The sequence below is a fragment of the Urocitellus parryii genome, chromosome 9 (genome assembly GCF_045843805.1).
Source record: "Urocitellus parryii isolate mUroPar1 chromosome 9, mUroPar1.hap1, whole genome shotgun sequence".
NCBI classification, from domain to species: Eukaryota; Metazoa; Chordata; class Mammalia; order Rodentia; family Sciuridae; genus Urocitellus; species Urocitellus parryii.
In genome coordinates, this window is record NC_135539.1 from 29,121,739 (window position 1) to 29,130,465 (window position 8,727).

At 56.7% G+C, this 8,727-nt stretch overlaps 1 protein-coding gene across 2 annotated transcripts; it reads left to right on the forward strand.

Annotated features, from left to right (window-relative positions):
• The first annotated feature begins 401 nt into the window (after positions 1-401).
• On the forward strand, positions 402-7,576 carry Cldn15 (claudin 15). 2 transcript variants are annotated; one of them, XM_026396909.1, is made up of 6 exons: positions 402-625; positions 1,457-1,926; positions 4,435-4,599; positions 5,425-5,506; positions 5,615-5,731; positions 5,810-7,576. In XM_026396909.1, the coding sequence occupies exons 2-6, from the start codon at positions 1,710-1,712 to the stop codon at positions 5,910-5,912; spliced, it is 684 nt and encodes a 227-aa protein (XP_026252694.1). In that variant the 5' UTR covers positions 402-625; positions 1,457-1,709; the 3' UTR covers positions 5,913-7,576. The 2 variants fall into 2 exon arrangements, with proteins under 2 accessions (XP_026252694.1, XP_026252695.1); XM_026396910.1 differs by having other exon boundaries at positions 5,696-5,731.
• Positions 7,577-8,727: the final 1,151 nt, after the last annotated feature.

Sequence of the window (8,727 nt, forward strand, 5' to 3'; positions counted from 1 at the left end):
CCCAGTCCACACCCTTCCTTCCTCCCCTTCCCCAAAGCCGTGTCCTTGAGCAGCAGCAGACAGCACAGGACATGGCCTTTCCATGGCCCAGAATCCTGGGAGAAAGCAGCCACCAGCGGGAAGGGCATCCAAAGCGAGGCTGGGATTTACGGCTCCGTCTCCTCTGACCCACTCAGCTGCCTCGCAGCACGTGGACTTTTCCACTGCGACCCTTGGGCTTCCTCCACAACCTCCGCCCTTCCCTCCCTTTGTCTTCCTGCGCCTCCCCTTCCTCCTGCCCCATCCTTCTCCTTAGGGAAAGGGGGGCCCCAGTGGAGAAGGAAGTTCTTTTGGCATGGGGGAGGCAGGGGTTTGGGGGGAGGCTAGGGGCACAGAGTGTCCAGGTTCCAGCTTATGGAAGAGGAGACAGGCTCCGCCCCACCAGGTCTGCCCCACGCCCCCTCGTGCCAGGCTCTGCGTGGGCCTGCGCTGCTTGCCGCATACCTCTCGTTCCTCAGCCCCCGCCAGGCCAGCAGGGTGGGAGGAGGCACCTGAGGGAGACATGAGGACCTGGCGCAGTGGTGAGGAACAGGGCGGACACCCCCAGGAGTGAACTAGAGCTGTCCCAACCTTGGCCTTGGAGCAGGTGCTTATCCTAGGTTGGGGGGACTCTGGGGTTTTGATCCATCATGATTAATTGAGTTGGTAACAGCTTCTGGTAACTGAAGTGCTAGGAGAGATTAGCCACAGGCTCATGTCCCAGACCTGTGATCTGCTCCTGGGGCCCCTTGGCAGCAGGATCAAACTCGATGCCGAGAGTCAAAGGTCAGCTCAAAGGGGGAAATTCAAGTTCAGGAAGTTTGGAGGAAAGTTACTGCTGGCCTCACCTCAGTCCTGCCGCCCTCAGATCTGAGATGGTCCCCAAGCATGGAGCAGTTGGAGTGTGTGGGGAGCTGTGATCTCTGGTCCCCGTTCTTATTATGACCTGTAAAGCCAGTACCGGGGCTCCAGATGGCTAACAGAAAAAAAGTGGAGCTAAATAAACGAGCCTGGCCACTTTGGTAACCGATGGAGTCTAATTTGAATCCAGGTTGCCGGACACCAGGTCTCTCCCACTCTTGGAGACCCAGGGGTCCTAGAGGTGTGGTTCTTCCCATGCAGAGGGAGTGGCCCTGCCCCCTGTCCTCCATGGAAGGCATGTCTGTCAGGGTTCACTCCACCTCTTGTCACGCTCCTGCTCTCAGTCCCCTTTTCTCTCCTTGCTCCTCTATTCCATTCTCTGGCCCCAAATGAAAGCTGAGTCAGAGACAGCCGCTTCCCCCTTGGCTCCTGAGTCCTCCCAGGCCCCTCCTAGGCCGGATCCGTTAGTCTTCTAAGTCCTCTCCCCCCACCCTCGAGGGGCGGGGAGTCCAGGCCAGCCTAGAGGCTGGGGGAGGGGGTGGACTTTTGGCCTGTTTATTCCCTCCATCGTCAACAGCTGCTGCCACACAGGCTTGGCTCATTCCTCTGACCTGTCAGGAAGCAGAGAGACCCAGAAAGGAGGGAGTCAGAAACCTGGAGACGGAAGGACCTGAGCCCGAGGAGAAACGGGCAGAAGCCACGGCTGGATTCCCCTCCTTCCCCTCCGCCTGCCTCAACGCTCCTCCTTAGCCAAGCCCCTTCCACTTCCCGGGGGCTCCACCCCTGCCCCTCTCTGGGGCCCAAGCCCCTCAGGGGCCTGCTGTCCCAGGATGTCGATAGCTGTGGAGAGCCTTGGCTTCTTCATGGCAGCCCTGGGGCTGCTGATGCTGGGGGTGACCCTGCCAAACAGCTACTGGCGAGTGTCCACCGTGCACGGGAACGTTATCACCACCAACACCATCTTCGAGAACCTCTGGTACAGCTGTGCCACCGATTCCCTGGGAGTCTCCAACTGCTGGGAGTTCCCGTCCATGCTGGCCCTCTCTGGTACGGGGTGAGGAGAGCTTCAGGGAGCAGAGGGAGGGGGGACAGGCTTGGAGAGACCCCAAGGGAAGGGGTGGCTGTCTTTGGTCTGACCTTCGGTGCCATAAGGATGCAGGAAGACGGGTCAAGCTCTGAGTCCTGGGCTGCTATAGCCAAGAGCACTGGGCACTCCAGCCTGGCTCTGGAGTGAGACCTTGTTATATTTGGCCCCTGGTCTAGTGGAATCCTCCACCAGTGGTTGTAAGAGCAGGCAGCAGAGTCATCAAGCTGCCATGTGCGACACCTGCCCTGGCTAGCTCTGTGCCTCGGGTGAGGAGACAATGGGCTTGGTATCGGCCACCTGCAGGCTGGGACCATAACAGCACCAGCCCTCGGGTGCTGGTGAGGATCACATGCAGCAAAACCTGCAGACCCTGGCTCCCTGTTGTCACATATGCACATTTTATTCTGGGTGGGATCGCTGGGTTGGCAGGGTGAGGAGGCCCCATCTTGGCCTCTGAGCAGTTGATAGGCAGCAGGTCTCAGTGACCAACCAAGCATCCACGCTGGGCTGCTGGTCTCCCTGCTGTGCTGAGCTGTACAGAGCCCCCAGCAAGGCCAGGTTGCAGTGGACGAGCGGCCAGGCAGTCTGAATGGAGGTGGTGGGCACGCCCGGGCACGTGTCTGGGGTTTTCCACGCCATGTATTCTGAGGTTCTTAGAAGGCTAAGCCTACAGCTCCAAGGTAGGCCCAACCAGTTCTTTCCGATGACCACAGCTTCTCCTGCTGCCTGCTCACCCTTGACTGGCCATCTTCCCACAGAGCCTCCTCTCAGTCTGCCCCTGTGCCAGAGACCAAGAGTGAACCCTCTGTGGGCACCCCCACACACACTGAGTCCTTGGGAGTCTTCTTGACCTTCCTGGCTCTGCATGGCAGGTGATGGGTGGGCAGAGAGGAACTGAGGCCAGCACTGGGCAGGAAAAAGGTGGTGAGACTGCCGCAGGAGTGCTGGAGAGCCTCAGCTGGGCCTGGCTGGGTCTCTTGTGCCCCGCTCTTCCCAGACTCTTGAGGCAGCTGTAGGGGCTTCATGCTTTTCAGCCATCTCCCCAGGACCTGTGTGCAGGACAGGTGTCCCCCAAAGATTCCTAAAAGCTGAGTACAGTCTGGACCAAAAGCCCAGGGTGCTGAGTGGCCAGAAGAGACAGTGGGGGTAACTGGCCCGGCAACCCAGCCAGCCCAGTGCATCCATGTCTGGCACACTGAGCCCCGAGAGGGACCCATGGGGCACTGCTGCTCTTGGCCTGCAAGAGGTCCCAGTGCAACAATGTGCAGGAGCATCTGGAGGGGAGAGCAGAGGGCCGCGGTGCTCCAGCCTGTGCTTCCCCGTCCAGCTGTGCTGTTGCAGTGGTCTGTAGTCACCTGCTGCTGGGTGGGGCATTGACCTCATTTCACAAAGCTGAAGAAATTCTGTAGGGTGTAACAGCCTAGAGCCACAGGAGGTGAGGGCTGCTGAGACTCCAACTTATGGTGCCTGAGCCCAGGGCCCAGTTGATTCCTCCATAGCCCATTGTGGTCCAGAGAGGGATCCTGGCCCTCATTCAGCCACCCGCCAGCTGTGCACCCCAACTTCCACTTGGCCACCAGAGCTCCCTGAGGATTGAGAGTTGGGGTGGGGAGGGAGTGGCCGGGAGTCAGAATGTCCTCTCAGAGAACTTTGTCCCTCCTCCCTGCTCCCCAACTTCAGGCCACTTACCTCTTCCTGGCAGGGACCCAGCCTTTCTCCTTCAGCACCCATGCTGCTGCCCCACCCAGGAAAGGGGAGCAAGGTCCTCAGGAGCACTTAGCAATTATGGAAGACAGGGGAGGAGGGGCTGGCAGCTTCCCTCAGTTTTGCAAAAGGGGAAACTGAGGCATCAAAGAATATGAGCTAGACAAACTCGGATGATCCTGCGCCCAGGTGTCCCACCTTCCAGGTCAGAAACTGCCCTTGACCCTCTGCCATAGGCCACTGCTGCCCCCTTCAGGTTACTCTGGGAAGAAACTGTTGGAAGTGTCAGGCATTGTGCTTGAGCTCTGGGTGGGACTTGGAGAGCCCTTGGATGCGGGGTGGGGATGGGGAAGGTGAAGTTTCTATAATGTATAGTAGAACATGGGCCTGATCTGATGGAGTGGCAATTCTCAGCCAGCCTGGCTCTGCACTTTGCCTCAGCTTGGGAGGAGCAGGGGTTGCTACAGCATCCTGTAGGCAGAGGTCCAGGGTGCTGCAAAATTCTCCATGATGCATAGGACATTCCCTGGGAACTAGGTCCCCAGCCCAGAGTCAGTAGTGAAACCCATGGAAAAGGTACCAACAAAGTGCACCTGGCTGGGAGGAGGAGGGCATGGGTGGGAAGGGCGTGGATGCACAGGGAAGGAGGCTGGAGGACTTCGAGGGACAGCAAGGCTTGTGTCTGAGCAAGGGCCACAGAGGCTGCTCTGGGCCATGGAGGTGGGAGAGATGGGGGAAAGACTGATGCCTGTGTCCCTCCCCAGGGTACGTCCAGGGCTGCCGTGCGCTCATGATCACCGCCATCCTCCTGGGCTTCCTTGGCCTCTTTCTAGGCATCCTGGGGCTGCGCTGCACCAAAATCGGGAGCATGGACCTCTCCAGGAAAGCCAAGGTGGCAGCCATCGCGGGAGCCCTTGACATGCTGGCTGGTAATTGGGGGAAGGTGTTGGGTGAGCTTGGGGTAGCCCTTGGCCACAGACTACGGGCTTCCTGCCCCATGTCCAGCTCCCCACTCCTGGCACATGCAGCTCCTTCCCCTTTGCCTTGACACCTGCTGGGCTCTTCCCTGGCTCCCTGCCATCCCACCCTCATCTGAACCTCCAGTCCCATCTACAGTTCAGTCCTCCACCAACACACACACACCCGTACAGTGTAGAGTAACAATGCCAAGACTCGCCACTAGTGTTCCATTTGTACATTTTCACACCTCTCATCTCATGATAAGTCTGCAAGGTAGGGTGGGCATTGTCCTGTTCCAGATTTGAAAAGCTCCGAAAGGTCAGGTGGTTTCCTGGAAGACAGGCCCCCAGCAAGGGGAGTGGTGACAGCCCAGGGCTTGGTGGGATTTGGGATTCCAAAGGAAAGGGCCATCAGGGCAGTGGGTGGGGAGACTTGTACAACTGGGCTTTGCAGGCTGGGTAGGACAGATTCCAGGTGAGGCCAGGAGTGCCAGGGCCCTCAGGTTGGGATGAACAAGGCAGTTCTGAGGCCAAGGGGGGCCGGGATTGGATGGAGAGTGCCAGGAAGGGAGGTCAGAAGTGCTGGATTGAGACCTTTACAGTTGACTCCCAGGATGGGAAAGTTTATAGGCTGGGGCGGAAGAAAGGAATTGAAGTGAAATGGTTACCCTTGGACTTGATGCCCTCCATCCTACTCAGGAAGACCCCTGCCTGACCCTTCTTAAGCCCCCACACCAACCTCCTGCCTGGGCCATGCTGACCCAGGGCACTAGTGCGGTTCTCCCGCCTCCCCAGGGGCCTGCGGGATGGTGGCCATCTCCTGGTACGCCGTCAACATCACCCAGGACTTCTTCAACCCCCTCTACGTTGGAACCAAGTGAGTGAGAAGCTCCGCCCTCTGGGACAGCTCGGGTGGAACTCGGCCCTGTCCCTCTGGCCCGCGCTCACCTCCTGGCCCCCACCCCCGCGTCGCCCTTGCGTCCAGGTATGAGCTGGGCCCCGCCCTCTACCTGGGCTGGAGCGCCTCCCTGCTCTGCATCCTCGGTGGCATCTGCCTCTGTTCCAGCTGCTGCTGTGCCTCCCAGGAGGACCCCACCGCAAGGTGAGAGAGGGGAAGGACAGGGTGGAGGGCAGGGAGCAAGGGTCGCACCTCCCTGTGACGGCCCCCTTCTCCCCACAGGGCCCAGCTTACCTATAAGACTTCCACAGTCGTGATGCCCACCGCCACCTCAGATGAAGGTGACAGCAGCTTTGGCAAATACGGCAAAAATGCTTATGTGTAGGAGTTTGGGCCAGCGGAACCCATCTTCTTTCCCACTGCCCAGTGGAGAGGGGTCTTTAGGACCCTGGGGCCCATCTTCCCTTTAAAAACCTGCAGCAGGCCACACTCCAGGCCACGCCCCTTGCCTGGAGGCCACGCCCCATCCTGGACTCTTCTATGGCCTGTCTTCTTCCGAGGCTGGGCGTGAGGGGACGGAGGTGCCCCCACTACCTGGTTTGTGCGTTCTATATAAATACATGCATAAATAAATGTGTTTTGTGACTGTTCAGGGCTGAAGGTGTCAGGAAGTGGGGGCTAAGCAAGGGGGAGAGGTGGGGCCAGGGAGTGAGTCAGTTCTTAGACCCCTGTTGTTCTGTCTACCACTTCTGGGCTGTCTTGTCCAGCAAAACAGAGGCATTGCTAGCGATTTCCAGAGGGTGGTACATAATTACTACCAAGAGTCATCTTGGACCAGATATGGGAAGCCCCACCTCCAGGTTCTTGGAAATATCAGAGATTCCCAGGATCAGCTGGCAGTGATAACAAGCCACTCCTGATGATTTCTCAGAGCTCCTTAAGGGGACAGTTGGTTTGGAGCAGTTTCTTACCTGGGCCTGAGCAGGGACATCAGGAATGGGCAGCCCCTTTGGAGCTCTGGATCAAGTTAGCTGGGTGTGGTGCCTGTACATTTCTCTGGGGGGAGGTTCCAGAAGCCTAGACGGTGTCCCCCTCAGCATAGGTTGGGGGCAGGCGTGGCACAGGCCCAGCTCTACTCGGTACCCATTCAAGACAGGAAAATGAGGCCACAGGACAGAAGCCTGGCATCCAGTGACAGCAGAGAATAGGGGCCCAGCCCAACATGTATCCCCTGCCACAGGACCTGGTGATGCCTGGATCCCCTCAGCAGTCCCCTCCCTTTCTCTTCAACCTTATCCACTTACCTGCACCGGCTCTTTCCTGCAGGCCTCTTCGCACCCCTTCCTTTCAGGGAGATGCGCCCAAACCAAGTTCCACAACTGAGCACTAAGTACCATGTGCCTTAATAAGGTGCTAGGCTAAGTTTCCATTCCTCTGGCCATCAATGGTCACATGATTAAAGGAGTTAGGGACATTTTCCCCTTTTCACTATATTTGCTGAGTTTCTTCTCACTAGAAGCTGGGGTGGGCACCAAAACATGGACTTTGCCCTCAAAGAACTCAAACTTGGAGCAAAGAGGAATGTCAACCAGAAGCTGCCATCTGATGTCTAACGACAAACCACTCCGGCTCTTGGGCAGTGCAGCAATAGCTGTCAATCCTGGGTGCTCACAAGCTGCGGGCACTGGGTGCGAGTTTTCCCAGTCCTTGCAATACCTGGGAGGTGGCTGTACCAAAAGCAGAGGCAAAGGCACCTGCCCAGCTGCACAAGTAGGAAGCAGTGGGGCCGGGATTTCTCTAAGACTGAGGATAGCTGATGATGCCTCCCAGAATCCTCAGCTATCCTAACGCAACTAGCAGCAGTGCTCACTGAGCTCTTTAGGAATAAGTCCCCAGTCTCCAGCCTTCCAGAAGGTGGCACCAACCTCTTCTTCCTGTGTTCCCAGGAAGGGTGGTGCTACTCCATCATGACACTAGGTTTAACTTCTAGAAACTGTTGGAATAGTGTAGATTTCCCAAAGACCAGGGGTCTAACAAGTCAGCAAACAAGTTTCCCGTTTAAAAAAAAAAAAAAAGCTGGCAAATCTTGTTCAGGCCTTTCCTTAAGAAGTTCTAGTTTAAAATAGGGATCCACGCTTCTTAGAGAATGTTCTTGGATGACCAGGGGAGCCAATCAGCATCAGAGCACCAAGACGTCACTGGGGTTAGGAACCATCCTCACAAGGTCACTTGGGAAGGTGCTGGGAGGAGAGATCTTACACCAAGCAGAACCTACATGACTCCATTTATAATAACAAAACATGAAGCAAGGCCCTTGAGGGTAGGAATGAACCAAAGAGTAGGCTGCGCTGACACACTGAGTCTGACGCAGTGTTTCTCCACCAAGAAGGGCTTTTCTAGGCTCAGGACATAGCTCGGGTGGTAGAGCACTTGCCTTGCATGAACAAGGCCCTAGGTTCAATTCCCAGCACCACACACACACAAAAAAAAGGGCTTTTCTACTTTCCTTTTCTGGCCTGTGTACTTCTTGGTGAAGAGGAAAGATGAATTAAAGGTTCCGGACCCCAGAGTTTCATTTCCTGGGAGAGACAAGAGGAAGAGGCCCAGACAGGAGTTGCTGCCAGCAAACTGAGACTCCTGGTGTCCTTGTTACTACTACTAACAAACCATCTCAAGACTCAGCAGCATAATTCCACTATTTTATTCTGCACACAGATTCTGTAGCTCAGGAATCTGAACAGGCACAGCACAGCCAGGCGGCTTCTCTCTCTCTGGATGTGAGACGGAAAGCTGAAGGTGAATTGATGCCAGGGGCACAATCACCTGTGACTGAGGCTGGGCTGGCAGGATTTGAAGGCCTGGCCCTCCTGGGTCTGCAAGTGAGGGCACCTGCCCACAGCCTTGGTGTCACCTGGGCTTCCTCACAGAATGGTGGCTTCTGCTTCAGGGTAGCTGGATTTCCTATGGACTGTCTTGGGGACCCAAAAGCAAGTGTCCTAGCCACAGGGCAGGACTGTGGGTATCACGTTGGGGGAGTCATTAGCTGGCCTAGATTCTAGGGGAACACCCCATCTTTTGATTCAAGGAAAAACAACCTCACCTCATTTCTATGATCACCACACCTGAATTCTCTCCAAACCCTGTGGTCACTACGAACTCCTGTGAAGCTGTCATTAATACCATCTGGCCTGCAACAAGTT

Coding starts and splice junctions, on each gene's coding strand:
- Cldn15 (XM_026396909.1), top strand. CDS start 1,710: ATGTCGATAGCTGTGGAGAGCCTTGGCTTCTTCATGGCAGCCCTGGGG. Junction 1,927..4,434: donor GTCCATGCTGGCCCTCTCTG/GTACGGGGTGAG, acceptor GTCCCTCCCCAG/GGTACGTCCAGGGCTGCCGT. Junction 5,507..5,614: donor CCCCTCTACGTTGGAACCAA/GTGAGTGAGAAG, acceptor CCTTGCGTCCAG/GTATGAGCTGGGCCCCGCCC.